Source organism: Lytechinus variegatus, chromosome 10 (genome assembly GCF_018143015.1).
Source record: "Lytechinus variegatus isolate NC3 chromosome 10, Lvar_3.0, whole genome shotgun sequence".
NCBI lineage: Eukaryota > Metazoa > Echinodermata > Echinoidea > Temnopleuroida > Toxopneustidae > Lytechinus > Lytechinus variegatus.
The window spans coordinates 34,597,287-34,613,192 of NC_054749.1; the positions used below are offsets into that span (position 1 = coordinate 34,597,287).

Below are 15,906 nucleotides of genomic sequence, written 5' to 3' on the forward strand. Positions count from 1 at the left end.
ATATTCCTTTTTTGCAGCGACTCTGCATCTTTTCCATTGGTCTTTCATTTGAGCTAAGCTCCATTTCTCTCCATACTTGGTTACGAATTGTTGATTAATCTCCTTCCATGCACTGATTTTCCTAGAATTTGTTGTGTGATTGGTAGTCTTATTATTGATTATATGGATCCTATCTGCAATTAATTCAATCAAATAATTCTTCTCACAATTCTGCCAATTTGGTTTCCTGTCCCTCTTATTAATTCCCGAATCCTCCATGATTATTAATTAATTAATTAATATGCAACAAAAGTTTGCACTGAGCATGCTCAGAAATCACCCTGTAACTGAGCATGCTCAGTGACCATGGTTTAAATTTTAGTCCATGGACTAAAATTTAAACCATGGTTTAGTTAGACCACCGTTGGTGAATACCACCGAGGTTTAAACCATGGACTAAAATTTAGCCTGGGCTAATTAGTCCATGGTTTAAATTTTAACCCGGGCTAACTAAACCTCCTTTGAGAATACCGGCCAGAGTGATTTAAACCGTTAGCTGGCGCGCTTCATTTTTAGCATTATTATGGCAACTCGAGTGATCTCACCGGCCCGAGAGGCTTGGAGAAAAGGTAATTTTAACCTCTTTATGAGTTTGTAATAAACTTTGATTTATCTTCAGTTCTTAGAATATGTTTTTAATACGATTTTTATAACAATGAATTATGTCAAGACCTGTTTATTGGCCTGTATACGTTCCGTCCCTTCCGTGTATTATGTGCATCCACTGCACTTCAGCCCAGTCCCGAGTGTTCAATTCCATGTCCCTTGTCAAAAATCATTCCGTCAGTCACCCGAGTCTACAGCCACAGTGCGCGGTTAAGTCGGGGACGCGGCGCGGACGGGGAGCTCCCGAAGAAGCGAAGGCGTAGCTCGGGTCAGGGTAGCCAGGAGGCTCTGACCTTCAGATAATCTCCATGAAGCTGAGCCAGGGCCACTCACACATTGTACGAGGTTAGTATGTACTAACCTCGTACAATAGACCGTGTTTGACCCTGGATTTCAAAGTAGTCGGCAAACATCGCTTCATTGCTGAAGTAATATTTGCCGAAACTCCTTCTCGCTACGCACCGGGGCTCTTGCCGGTAAGTAGCAATAGATTAAAGAAATATGAAAATAATAATAAAATAATAATCATTAAAAAAAACAAATTTCGCTTACCTCGGCCTCGAAAGTGACTTCGCTTGTCTCTTCCACGGAAATACAAGGAAGCCCGTTGGTGGCGCTAATAATTTCACAAACTTGATTCAGCTCCTCGGTAATTTTATAACTGTATCTAAATTCTTTGAATGCGCAATCCTTATGATTAATTTACTAATTATGGGCACCAATGATTGAAATACTTTCAATAACATAATTAAAGATTATTATTGGTGATGATAACACTTATTTGCAATGAATTTAAAAAGATGACTAATAAAAAAAAATGAAAATAATATACATGCCTGGAAAGAAACCAGCAGTACAGGATTTAACGAACGTCAATAATACGTATACGGTATCCCAAAGTCTATACAATGAAAAGATTGGACACTTCACGGACTTCGCGTAATGCCTTGCGTCGATTTGCGTGTAGAAGTAGTGTAGGTGCCTAGTCTTTCCCTTGTCGTGTCTTTGATATGAATATCAATCGCGCGCCCTCTTTAGGCGAAAATTGATATCCGCGCTGAGCAGTTTTCATCTCCGTAAAATCTTCACTAAAGATCAAGAAAATATACATGTTTTTTAAAAGAAACTTCAAGGAGAAGTCACGGAAGGATCTAAATGATTCGGTAAGTGTCATAGCAGAATGTGATATATAAAATTTTAAGTAATATTTTATGTGGGCAAAAGCCCAGAAAAGTTTAACTGTGTCGTGTGTGTCGCGTTGCATTCGACTGATATTCCTTCGCACGCGAGATGCTTTGAACCCATGGGTGAGCCAGGGCATGCAGGGATGGGATGCCATTGCCAATCTACACGCACTGTCGTTTTCCCACGAACAACTTAGCCAAAATTATCAATTTTCTTTACAGTTTTGAGCCAAACTTGTGTCGTTATGAAGAGTAACTAACTGCGTCGGTGCATGGCTGGGGGTTGGTGTGCGGCCGTTCGGCAGACTCAGCAATACACCACTGAAATCACCAACACACTAGACGTACACTAGTCACTACACAGTCACTAACTCCACTCTTTCAATGAATGAACAAGGATCTAGGATATGACTAACCCGGGGGGGGGGGGGCACTCAGTATATAATGCATAGTGGGTATGTGCCGCGGAGGGGACCCCCATTTTTACACTCAAATTTCCGTTCCAAGGCATAGCATTTTTGCCTTGTTGAGAAAAAGAACACAGAAAGCCGCTCCAAGGCATAGCATTTTCTTCTTACCGAGAAAAAAGAAGAGAGAAATCCGCTCCAAAGCTTCGCATATTTTTCGTTACGCCGCTCCGATCGCGTTGAATGAGCTGCAATTTTGGTGAAAAGCGGCCGCAGAGCTCCCCGGCGGAGGCCGCGCTAGCTGCATCATGCACGCATGACCGTTCCGTAGGGAGGCATACACGCTCACACGCTGGCGATCCGTTCCAAGGACCCCCGTTTTCACAAACATTTGTCGTTCCGAAGTCCGTTCCGAGGACCCTCCTTTTTACAATAAGCCCGCTCCAAGGCCCCCGTTTTTTGTCTCGCCCGCGGCACACCCCCACCACTTTTTTGGTCGAGTGCCCCCCCCCCCCCCCCCCCCCCCCCCCCCCCCCCCCCCCCCGGGATGACTAACTCAGCTCCCATACTATTAATTCATCCGGTGACATGGACAAAATCTTGAATAAAAAGTGATATTTTCTTACCTAAATCACCATATCTTGCATCAAAGATATCAACATCGATACTTCTTAACATTGTAGTTAAAAAAAACAAGGGGTCCCCAAAAAGTTGATTTTTCACGTTTTTCCACTCATTCAATGAACAAGGTTATAATATAACCTTGTTCTCACTTATATCTCCATGTGTGGCAAAATAAGGGTGGCAAAGTTGGGCTTATTTTCTCTTTTTCTTTGAGGCATATGCTTGATTTTTTTACACCGACAGTTTCCATTACACCTATTATTCATACAACTTGACTCTTATTTGAATTTGATTCTTTGAATTATTTTTTTCTTAATTAAAAATAGAGATCAAAAAATGAAAATTTTCTTGCCATATTACTTTCCATCAATAGAGGGCGTACAAAAAATATGCCCAAAATTTCAAGTTTTTGAGCGCTCTGGTGAATACAAAAATTATTCCCAAGTTACTAATGAAAAATAAATTGCAACTGTATGGAAATTAGTAATTTTGGTCTCAAAAGTGATATTTTAATGATTTTTTAAAGTGTGTGCTCTGTACAACATTGGCATACCATAGTCCTACCTGTAGATTCCCCACAGGCAGGGTGGTAGCAGTGAACAAGTGCGTTTTTCCTGATATTCGTGGATGTCCTTGCGAAAAAATAGCACTTTCGCGAGCCGATGTTGGCAGCCATTTTTTTCTGAGAATTCAATTCTACGATCGAAAATATAGTTTAATAAATGAAAATTATGACAACAACTCAAAATGTAGGAGATGTCAGCACCTGGCCGACAAGGATTTGTGCCCAAAATGTCAGTTCCGTTCCCATGGTCAGATGGCCACATGAGTTTGGACAAAAAATTTACGAAGACAAGGGTCAAAGCTCTTAATTTTTCATAAAAAATACATCAAAATAATCCTCACCTCAAGTCCTAAAACATAATAAAAATTACTTAAAAGTTACAGAAATTCCATATAATTTCTGAAAAAGCAAAATATATCATGTTTATAAATTATGTGCCAAAAAATACATTGACAAAATGGTACCTCGCGCCTTGCTCAGCTGTATGTTGCACACAGGGTCCCAGCTCAGATGCACGCACAGCGTATAATATTTTGAACGTAAACATTGCCGCGCGTCAGTGAAAATCCATGAAATTCATCATGCCAGCCAATATCTTTGGCTTCAGTATGCTTTGGGCGATGACGTTGAGGTTGAAGCCGAAATACAGCCATTCCCGATATCGATATTTGGATAAGCATTGGGTATAGTATTGTCCTTGAAAAGTGACTCAGAGACTTGCTGACATTTGAGAACAATTACTGGTTGGAAATTCTCTCAAAGTTGGCCTTTCCGAAACTGCATTAGTGCCTTGCAATTGAGTCAACAGCATCAAATCGACCTATTGAGCTGAGCTAAATGGACAAAACATCATTGCCAGCAACACAGAAATGAGAATCGTCCCACAGGTGCAGTTCTTTCCCCTCCCCCCATTCTGCAAGCCAAGCAGTGATGTTAAGAGAGTGAGTGAAAAGAGGCTAAGACAAAAGATGAAAAATGAGTGTTGGAATCGATAATAAAAAGAATAAGGTGACTTCGATCTAAAGGAATATGTGGAAACTAAAATTTGAAATTTATCAATGAATCGAGCGATACTTTGTACAATAGAAGCAAACTTGTACAGAGTCTTAGAGATATATATTTTTGCTTCACGTCATTTAGCAAGTAGACTCTGACATACATTAAAATGGACTTCAGAATATGGGCAAGAATGTTAAAAGTGATTGTCTTGCCCTGTTTTTTTCCAAATATTTTTCATGGTGGTTTTCATTTGTTTTCTGTGTTAGGTATCATTCCTTTCCTCAAGTTCTCATGGGATAAGGAGCCTGTTATAGTTGTGTCTTGCCTTCTAGGTTCAACATGTGAGTATTCAATCTTTTCAAAATTATTTTTAAGATATTGATGTAGAGGTATTCAATAATCAAACCAAAGTGCAAGATTTGAATTTTCACGCGTTACGTGGTGTGTGGCTGCGTGGCAACAATTACCAATTTACATCACAATACTTTGCCAGGATTAATTTATAAAGTTCATGAATAACCTAGAATCAGAATGAATGACAAGCAAATAGATTAAGTTGCCCAAATAATGGCAAGAATTACACATACAGCTATAGGTAATGATAATATTGACTGGCTTCCCTTTCTGGAACATCAAATATAATGACCTCAAAAGAACCATGCTGTCTTCATCTAAAGACGAAGCCCAGTATGATTCTGTTGCAGGCAATATATTTTATGTTCCCATCAAAGCCAGTCAATATTATAAAATGATATGGAATTTATCTATTTTTAAATTCATTCATATTTCATAACATGTATCAAAATATCCCTTTCATGTTTGCATCAATAATCATCAAAATCTTCCCATTTATTTCTCCCTCCCACACTACACAGTGCCTCTCACGTGGTTACTTGTTCCTAACTCCTATTGGGATAAAGTGAAAAGAGATGCTGATGCTATACCAAACAAATATCCAAGTAAGTAGTCACCCCTTGCATCTTTGAGCTTTATTTTTTTTATGAAATAGTTTTCTATTTTAAGTAGTTTGCAAAAATTGTGAAGAATTGCAATCTTGTATCACTAAGCTAAATTACAGTGATCTGAAAATGACATTGTCTATATTTTGCCAAAGAGATGCATGGGTTTACTTCTCTTTACATTTTAAGGAGAATAAATCAACTTTAGGATTTTCAAAAATAAAGTTTCATTCCTTATTTTATACAGGGTTCATGAATTTATTACTTGCAATTACTTCAAGCACAGTGAGATAAGAATGATATCCTGGCTTAAAAGGTGGTGTTGTAATACTAAACTTGTAAACAAGAGTGCAAGGCGAGTGTATGGTATCACGCTCGGTGTCCGTCCGTCTGTTAACTTTTCCTTGTAAACTCAATAACTTTAGTTTAACTTAACTTCGGCTCATTAATTTGTTGTGTATGATACAAGCATGAATCCCAGGAAGCCTATTGATATTGAGGTCAAAAGGTCAAAAGTCAAGGTCACAGTGACATATTTTCATGATTTCATCTTCCCCTTCTGCAGTCCCTGTGAACGTGATAACTTCAGTTTAACTAGGCCCATATAATGTGGTGTGTATGATACTAGTATGGATCCCAGGAAGCCTACTGATTTTGAGGTCAAAAGGTCAAGGTCACACTGACATGTTTTCATCTTGCCCTTCTGCAGTCCTTGTAAATGTGATAATTTAGTTTAACTTAACTTAGGCTCATATAATTTGGTGTTTGTGATACTACCATATATCCCAGTTCTATTGATTTTGAGGTCAGAAGGTCAAAGGTGAAGTCGCCACCTCCACTTTTCTTGCTTGACCAATAATTCCATTTTCCATGTTACAGGCGGGCGTATTATGTGCTCGCCATAGCGACACTCTTGTTCTAATAATCAGTATGTGATGGTTTATATATCTTGGTTCTAAATATATATTCTTTTTCTTTTCTTCCCCTTGTAGTACCAATCAGATATGTGGAAGGGAAGACGGGCGAGCCAACCTCAGTATGACATCTGGAAAATGCTTTGTGACCTTTGACCCTTGGAGTGCACCAGAATGTTCATTACATTACATACCACCAATCAGCGCTTCCTTTGATGAGTGCAAGGATATTCATTGCTCCTTATTCAGGGAAATGAATGACTGTTCAAAGAAAAGATATTCAATTTAACATAAAAATTTCAACATATTGAGTCATTGATAGGTTATTATATTCAAATGCACACTGTTGCATGTCATGAAGGACATGGATGGGTGGTTTTGATTGCTTAGTCTTGTGTTAATACTATATGGGGGAAGTAAATGGGCAACTATATTGATTATTATGCTCAATGTACGAAAAAAAAAAATAATTTACCCATGTTATTTGGAAAGACAATGAATTTCTGAACACCGCAGGGAATTGACAAGGCGCATAGAGCTAACCCAGTAGTAATGTTCCCATGGCATCCACATATTAACACACATGTTAGTTCATGAAATAAAGCTTCAGTCAATGTGGTAATGTTTTGAATGTACCTGTAATGCATTCTAAATATTATGTGGAAATTTTATCAAGTCATTTGATAATAACTCTTGCTGTATATAGATATATGTATATGTTTTTAAAGTGTTTGATGTGATGTCAGTGAATGTGCCATGCATCTTACAAAGGAAACCATTATTTGAGGAAAGATTTCTTTTGAATGGTAGTGATGTTACAATAAAATGAGATAACAAAGAGAAATACTGATGTATATTTTGCATTTTGTATCATAGAGCTTACTTGTTGAGGGAGATTTCATAATGTATTATATAGACAATAGTTGTGAGAGGTTACAAAGATCCCTATATACTGCAAAGAATGTTCCTCAAAACACGACTGGGAATTATTGATGTTTTATCATAAAGTAATCGAAGTTAAAATCAATTATGACATTCTTTCTAAACTATAGTTAACAATGTTTTTTGGTTTTTTTATTCCTCTTTGGTACATTTTCTTTAGTTGTTTGAACTCAGTCATGTGAGCATCGTACAACGTGTATCAAATGAGAAGAGACCCAAAATCTATTAAGATAATGGTGATTGTTGTATGATTAAGGGGATGTTGCATGAAAATATTTGCGATCAAGTGCAAATATACTGTTGCAATTTTACAATCGATAGATCAATGTTAGTTATAGCAAATCAGATTAAACTTCTTGTTTCACACAGATTAGCAATCGATCACTAATTTGCAATTACCTGCAAGACATTTGAGTGATTTAGGGACCAAAAATAGACTTGCAATTGATTGCTAGTTTCTTGCAACACCATATAAGTGTTTATTTTTCTATTATTTTGGGAATAATCTGCTTACACATTACTTGTCACAGTTACCCATTGCAAAACTTTGAGTAAAGGGGAAGATGAATGAGAGATAGGGTGAGAGTAGGGAGATAAAAAGAGTGAATGGGTAAAGAGAGGATCTTGGGAGGGAGAGGTCATGGAAGTAAGGGGGAGGGGAAGACTTAAGACAGTACATGCTACAATCGAGGCTTCTCTAGACAATAATGCTCATCCTTTTAATAGGTAACAAGATTTAATGATAATGGTGGGCTAAAATTATTGAAGACTGACTGATTTTAACCTATGTTTAAATCATTTGTTGGGTTAATTTAATCTAGCTGTCAACATCAATTAATGGTAATTCTTAAGAGGTTAGAATAACCCATGGTTAACGCGCATCATAATTCTATCAACCCATGGCTGACACTAACAGCAACCTTTGCAAACTGACTTTTTTGCTTGATTTTAATATACAGGTGGGGGCTATTTGATTTGCTATGTATGAACACTACGAAACTTTGCCAAGTTTTTATTTTGACAAATCTGATCGAGGGTGGCTTAATCCTTTATATTATCAAAGTTTGGTGGATCTGCAGATTGTCTTTTAAGATTTATTTCAATATTGTCTTTGGTCAGAAAATTTTATCATAAAAAAATCATTATTGAATTGTGTATAATCTGTTCTAAGTTAGGAATTCAGGGTATACAGCGCGTCCCCCCAAAAATGTCCCTTATATGCGGCTAAATTACTTCAAAAAATAATTATTATTCTCAATGAAATATCTGGAACTAGGAAGCTCATATCATGTTCTAACTTCTACAAAAATTTAATTGGTCTCACTTCAGTGGTTTTGAATACACTATTATGTAACAGGGTGCTTTTCAGCCCATTCCAAGTTTGCATGCATGCAGTACTGCTGTGTGTTCTGCACTTTGTAGCATATCAACCCCCTTTGAACATTCTGACCAAGGAATAACCTGATCTGACCAGGGAAATCTCTATGATCTAACCAGGCTCATCAAATCACCAAAAAATGCCTTTAAGCCAAGGCAGGTGAGATAGTCACCTAAGGTATCATGTAACATAAGGGCTGTAATAAACACATGGAAAAAAACCCCTAAATACACAGGTTAAATATATAGTCACCAAGATCATTTATTACTTCAACATAAAAAAACAAACACAATGGAATGTCAACACAGCGGAATAAGACAACTGAAATTTGTAATGTATTCCTGCTTAAACAACAATACTGATAGCTTCTTGTTAATCTTATGCAAAAATGCAAATCTGTCCAAGTTTAATAAATTTGGTATCCACATCAGTACTTGTTCAACTAGAACATCTCTGTCTGAACTTAATATATGAATGAATCATACTTGGTCTGAAAAGAAAAAAAAACAATCAAAATACTTGGTTCAGTTGTAAAGGGATTCAAACTCTTTTCCAAGTTTTGGTAGACCATCAATAAAATGGTTTTTGAGGATTAATTTTCAACAGGTCAGAAACAAAATAGAATCAGTGTGAAGCATTTCCCTCATAAAGTTGTATATAAAACAGATCAGAAACATTTAAAACTGACAAGACTTCTTTTTTCCAAAGAAAATGCATGAATTGCTGACTGCATGTGGGGAAAGGTCAGCCCATAGAACAGATCAAAGTCGGCTACTGGATATTGAGACTTAATAGACACACACATTCATCTTGAATTACACGCTATATGATATCACTTTACAGTAAAATCACTGATATTAAATCAGTTTCCGATCAATTCCTATATCAAGATATGAGCTTTCATCAGAGAAGACGCAGTATATGTAAAAATCCCTTTAAAAATGAAAGTAATTGTGTGTTGCTTCTTAGCTCAAAGAAAACAAAGTTTTTCATTTACATTAGGCCTTCAGTTTTTTAAAATAACTATTTACAAAAGCAACTCTAAATTTGTTATAATTAAGAATGTGTAATTTCTCCAAGATGGGCATGAAATTTCATGACATCTGTCGGATGTTAGGATGTAGCACACATTTTAAAAAGCCGACTCATCAGGTGTAGAACAAGGCGCATTCTTGACAAGAATGTTATTTTCCATTGTGACATAATCAAATAAGGACAATAATTCCCATTCCAAATTATACATAGAAAAACACAACCTCACAACTGAGTGACTATTTTTCTTTCATAGATTATTTTTCACAAACAAAACATTGTAAACCAACATAACAAAGAAACAATTTTTGCCTTTTCTTAAAAAAAAACTGGATATCAAAATATAAGAAACTTGTTTAAACCAATTTGTTTTTTAAACTCCAAATTAATCAATCAAAATATAGAAGTCTCATTGACATTTTTCTTTTCAAGATAATTCACTAAAAAAAGTAAGTATCAAAGTAATGAAAAATCCTTATGAAAATAAATCATTCTTATTTTGCTCTTACATTTTTCTAACACAATCAATATTGTTCATAGAAGGAATATCAACACTTATACGTTAGGACGGCCCCCAAAATAAACAGTGAATTGCCCTACTAAATGTGATAATAAGCTCTCTTAAATTGCTGCTCAGTCCCTGTAAATTGCTTTGGTTTAATCAAGAAACTTGAAATAAACAGAAACAGACCTCATAAAGCAATTAATTTTCCCTGCTTCACAAAAATTAATAAACTGGATAGAGATGTGCCAATCTCTATAATGTATTGAGTGCTTTAAGGAATTGTTAATACTACTGTATGCCATCCAAAACGGCAAAAAAACTAAGAAAACAAAAAAAAGGCAATACAGATAAAACATAAATGGAAAATAAAATCATAGCCCCAAATCTCCTCGCTTCATTAGATTGAGATAAGATTGAAAAGACTAAAACATATTGTTACAATGAAATGTACACATGTCAAATATGAGACATTTGGCAGACCGACTAGAGGGTTTATCTGGCCAAGATATTTTCTTTTAAAACTAAGTTCCATGTTTCCTTGTGTCTATTCTAAAACGTACATGTATGCAACACTATGAACTATCTGATAATAATAGTAGTGAGTGATGGTCGAAATGTTAGAGATGACAAGTATGATACATATAAATATAACAATGTTCAGTACAAGTATACAACAAAAAACCCCAGCAAAATGCCCCTTGAAAAAAAAAACCAAAGAAAACATTGGCACAAACTTGATATAACTTTCATGATAGTTGCAAAAGTAAAAAAAAATGAATCATTGAATTACAGGGCTTTCTTTGGCTCGACACAGATAGAAATATATGAACGTATCAACTCTGAATTCAGATTCACCATGAATTGTGATATTAACATAGGTGATAGTACACAGCCGCTGGTAATGGATCCTTCCCAAAAAGAAGAGAATGATCATGGACATTCAAGACATATATACAGGTGCAAAACCTTATCTGTTTGCAATAAAAGAAAATGCACACTAGAAATGAGAACAGAAAAAAATAAACAAAAATAAACACTTTCTTCTGAGCAAAAGGATCAGCAAAGAATCTACACAAGACAAAGTATTCTCATAATTTAGTGCAATGTAAATGAGCATTTCTTATTCTATGCCATGAATATGAAAGTACCAAACATGTAATCTAAAATTGGTATGAGAAGGGAAAATGGGAACACTCAAAATAGCAATCCCTTAAAACTCATTCATCCACTTTCATCTATTATTAATCTATTACTTTTCTCATTCATCTTAATTCCATTACTTATGGCCTTTATTTTATTCATAAAGCAATCTAAATGCAATACACATATTTAAGATTACAATCTACCTTGAGAGTGATAATAAAACAAACTAGTTTCAATGGGAAAATCTTTTTTTTTCTTGTTCCATCTCCTCCAGTGATGACAATAGAAACCATACAAAAAAAAATTGTTGGTCCTCAATACAGATATGTCATGTGCCTCTAATACTCAGAACTTCCACATGACAAGATACATGAATTTCACTTCTGACCAACCAGGCTTTTCACCAGCATCTTCTTAATAGACCCTCATCCTTTGCAATAGCTCACTGACACCACTTTCCATCCAAGTGACTGGCCAGTGGAGGCTACTTGGCTGGCTACAACACTATTGTAGTCTCAGCCCAAGACTGCCCCTTGTGAATCCTGTCCATGCAACGATTCACCACTGGCCATGGGGAACTGGAAGTGTGTCTTGAGCAATAAAGCAATGTGAGAGATACTTGGAAGAAGACTACGGACTCCTGGGTTGCAGTCTACAAGTGAACACATATATGGTGTAACAACTTGCCTTGCACTGAGCTAGCCCATAGGCATACATATAATCACATACTTACGCAACTGAACCCTCAAACTGGGGGCCGTTTCATAAAGCTGTTTGTAAGAGCGACTTTAAGAACGACTGGTGAACCTTTCTTACGCGCTTAACCATCGCCAATGAATATACCATTTTCCACAAGAAAGGATCACCAGTCGTTCTGAAAGTCGCTCTTAACTTACGAACAGCTTTATGAAACATCTACCTGATCCTTTACACTTATCCTATTAAACTGGAAGACATCTGTTATCTGTATGCAGGCTTTACGACCTATGCAATGGGCAAATAACTACATGTAAATCCATGCACAGTCATTATTGATACATGTACCTCCAAATACATACAACAGAACATTCTATTCCGTATCCTCTTCCCAGCTATGACTGTCTTTATCATCTGAAGACCATATCATTCATGTTCTCTTATCTTCAGACAGGTCTTGAAGAGGAAATATTTCAAGTGTTCAAGAGCCCTTGAATACAAGGCCCATTTCATAAATGAAAGGCAATAATGAAGCTGACCAAATATTATCACATCCAATTTGCGCAATTCAAACCAAAATCCTGGCGAATCTATTAAGAGAGACAATACATTTCCATTTCCAGATAAGCCATTATTCAGAACTAGAATACCTGAAAAGAGATATCTTTCCATCAAACATGTTAAATGGGACTTCCCAGATAAAAAATGCAAATAAAGGACAAAGGAAAAGTAATGTGCTATTTAAAGAAAAAGAAAAACCAGAGAGCAAGAGACAGAAGGATCAAACCACATTTTAACTTGATTCTCGAGTACTCCCTTTGATTTCCAAATTCTTAAGTTCATACTACAGTATTGTCAACACATAAAAGTGCCTAAACCACTCCTTGGGGAATATGGCAACAGTTAATACAGCAAGTGTGTTGACACAAATCTAGCTCAAACATTATAACAATTGACAATTTATTTTTTAATTTTGTTGGTAAATTCCAAGGAATAAATCCTTTTGATTTGCTATTAATCCTGTTCCTATAGTAGTTACGATTTACTGAAGTGTCCTGACAAGAATGATACAGCCAAAATATGTACGAATATGAAGGCTTTCTGCTACGTACCCAGCAGAAGTGGTCACTTCATATAGGTTTCATAAATGTTCCTTTAGAAACATTTTTATTTGCTACTAAGGTGGCCCTTACAGTGTATATGGAAAGAATGTTTTTAGTACATACATGTACATGTACATGTATGGCTACATGTGTAGACATACATACATGGGTTTCCCACATACATGAAATATGAAATTGTCCGCTACTTGCAAGTCAAAAAAGGGTTTACGTCATCTACTGAAGAACCCTTTTTTTCAGTAAACAAAGTGTCTTCAAAATCAAGGAAGTTGCTTTACAACTTGAAAGAACAAACTATATCGATACAGGTATTTTAGAATAGATCCTTTTCTTTATCACAAATAAATCTGGTAAATATCATACTGCTATTCTACTCCATATAATCATTCATTCTCCTTACTTACTACATGCAATAAAAATGAGGCAGTATACAAATTATGTTACTAACTACACTACAGAAGATTATTGTTCTTCTTTGGAAGTACTTCATATTGTAATAAAATATACAAATCTTAATGATTTGCTGCTAAATTCAAATAGAATAAGTTCCCTAAAGAATGCAAATATCTGTTACCATTTCATACTGATTTTAAGTATGTAATGATCTTACTTAAGCTATCTCTTTTTTAAATGACAAAATTCACAGGAGTAACATCTGAAAAACAGAAATTTATGTTGATTATTAAAAATAATACAATAAATGCGAACAGCAAATCCAGTTTTATAATTCACCGTAATGCAACTATTCTACAGTTTGACTATTGTAGTTTCTAATTTGCTTTCAAATAATGATTTTTTTTGGTTGGACTCTTCAAAAGTTGAACAAACAGACATGCATAAGTACATTTTTGTCATGAATCATTTCCCCACAATTTTTTTTTCTTCACATGAAGCACAGTGCTTCATTGATTTCTACAAACATGAAACAAACTCAGAAATGTTGCTTCATATGGTACTTCACATCGATAGCAAAGTACAACAAGTAAATAAGATGTAAAAATAAAAGTATATAAGAAGCACATACAAATGACAAATTCCTTGTCAAGCTCATCAAGTTTAGCTGCAAACTTTCCTTTAGATATTTTTGCAAATACCATCTTTGCAACATATCTTCTCCATCAACTCTCATTCAATACTCTCATTCTAATAGTGTAATAATGTCCAATTTGTCCAATTCCAATGGCTATTTGTTAGTCTTAACAAATATTACACTTATACTAAACCTTTCGATGATTTCCTCTCACCTTGCACAAAAATAATCTTTGAACCAACATTTTCAACTTCTAATTAAAATGTTTTCATGAATACAAATATTTTATCATATCGCACATAGTGTATCATTTTTCCTTAATAATTCTACTAATATATACAACCTGCAACTATTTTCTTAAATATAAATGAAAAAAAAAGGATGATTGAAATAAAAAATGCCATTTTAGCAAGAGTTTTTGTTTTGCTTTGCTACAAATATGGCACAATTCTTCCTTATTTACTCCAAACATAAACATTTCAATATGTACATGTCTATGTATTAAATGTACCCTAACAGAAAAATACTAGCATCGGCAAACTAACTTGCATTCACAATGGGCACCTCTATTCACTATATCTAACAGCAAGACATGCTTATGTATTTAGAACTCTTTCTTTACAGAATATATATTTTTACATATCAGTAACACCTCTGTTTACACACAAATGATTTAACATACCTTTGTGCAAACAAGCTTCACACATCTTATATGAACGTAGAGAAAAAAAAAATGCATGGCAGTGGCAAGTATGTAAAACATAAAGGAATGCATAAAATTATCAAAAAAATTATCACTACATTTACATTGAAATCAAGAGCCCAAATTAATAAGCTTCAGCATCAAAATTTCTTTATCTAGAGTTGTTAACTGAAACAAATACATTGGTGCAGAACATATTTCATTCTCCCAAGCCAAGATTTAGAACTTTTTCCTAAATATTGATTCTTTGATTTTATGTCAAATCCCTATTCCACAAAAGGCAAGTTTGAATCAAGAATATGAAAAGTATTCAAAGAAATTGCCTTTAATAAATCTGAGATTTTCTTTTTACTTTTCGAATGATTGTCTTTTACAATGCTCACAATTAAATCACATTTTATGCATTTCTTTGAGACACTTTGTAAATCAATTTAAAAAAATTAACTGACAGACTATTGCTGCAAAAATTTGAGAATGAAACAAATCAAGGATAACAATCTTAGAACAGGAAGTATATTTTCTTCATTAAACACACCAATGAATATATTTTGATTGCTTAAGGCCTGGTCACACCGCCCGAGCGTCGTTGGAGCGGTCGTGGAGCGGAGAGAAAAAAATCATCACCGATCGCTACCATTCACCATTTTTGATTTCGATTGTTTTCTTTTTTAAAATTTTTTTCCCCAATTTTGTGAGCGAAATTTGACCCTCTTTTCCTACCGCTCCACGACCGCTCCAACAACGCTCGGGCGGTGTGACCAACCTTAAAAATAAAGCTCATCATTGAAACTATTCTCCCACATTGCAAGCCCTTGAGATGAATTGATTATAATTTGTCAGCAAATAATAATAGATTGAGCTCTAAGAAACAGAAGAAATCAATTAGGCTGTCAACATGCTTTCCTACAATTTTCATTAAGCCACTGAAATATTTCTTTCATGGAATAAGCATAGCTACCATTATTGCTTACCAAAATCATCAATGGTAGTCCTGCTACAACAAACATAAATGGAAAAAAATAACCTATATCCATTATGATAGTCACAAGGTTTTGTCAC

General features: G+C 35.3%; 1 protein-coding gene across 1 annotated transcript; it reads left to right on the forward strand.

The window, feature by feature from the left end:
- The first annotated feature begins 523 nt into the window (after nucleotides 1-523).
- LOC121423222 (NADH dehydrogenase [ubiquinone] 1 alpha subcomplex subunit 3-like) lies at nucleotides 524-6,582 on the forward strand. Its single transcript, XM_041618540.1, has 4 exons — nucleotides 524-608; nucleotides 4,691-4,765; nucleotides 5,300-5,383; nucleotides 6,376-6,582. Exons 1-4 carry the CDS (start codon nucleotides 563-565, stop codon nucleotides 6,423-6,425), a joined length of 255 nt encoding a protein of 84 aa, XP_041474474.1. The 5' UTR covers nucleotides 524-562; the 3' UTR covers nucleotides 6,426-6,582.
- Nucleotides 6,583-15,906: the final 9,324 nt, after the last annotated feature.

Excerpts from the sequence above, each read along its gene's own strand:
- LOC121423222 (XM_041618540.1), top strand. The coding sequence starts at position 563 with ATGGCAACTCGAGTGATCTCACCGGCCCGAGAGGCTTGGAGAAAAG. Across the intron at positions 609-4,690 it reads CCGAGAGGCTTGGAGAAAAG|GTATCATTCCTTTCCTCAAG; the intron begins GTAATTTTAACC and ends TTTCTGTGTTAG. Across the intron at positions 5,384-6,375 it reads TATACCAAACAAATATCCAA|TACCAATCAGATATGTGGAA; the intron begins GTAAGTAGTCAC and ends TTCCCCTTGTAG.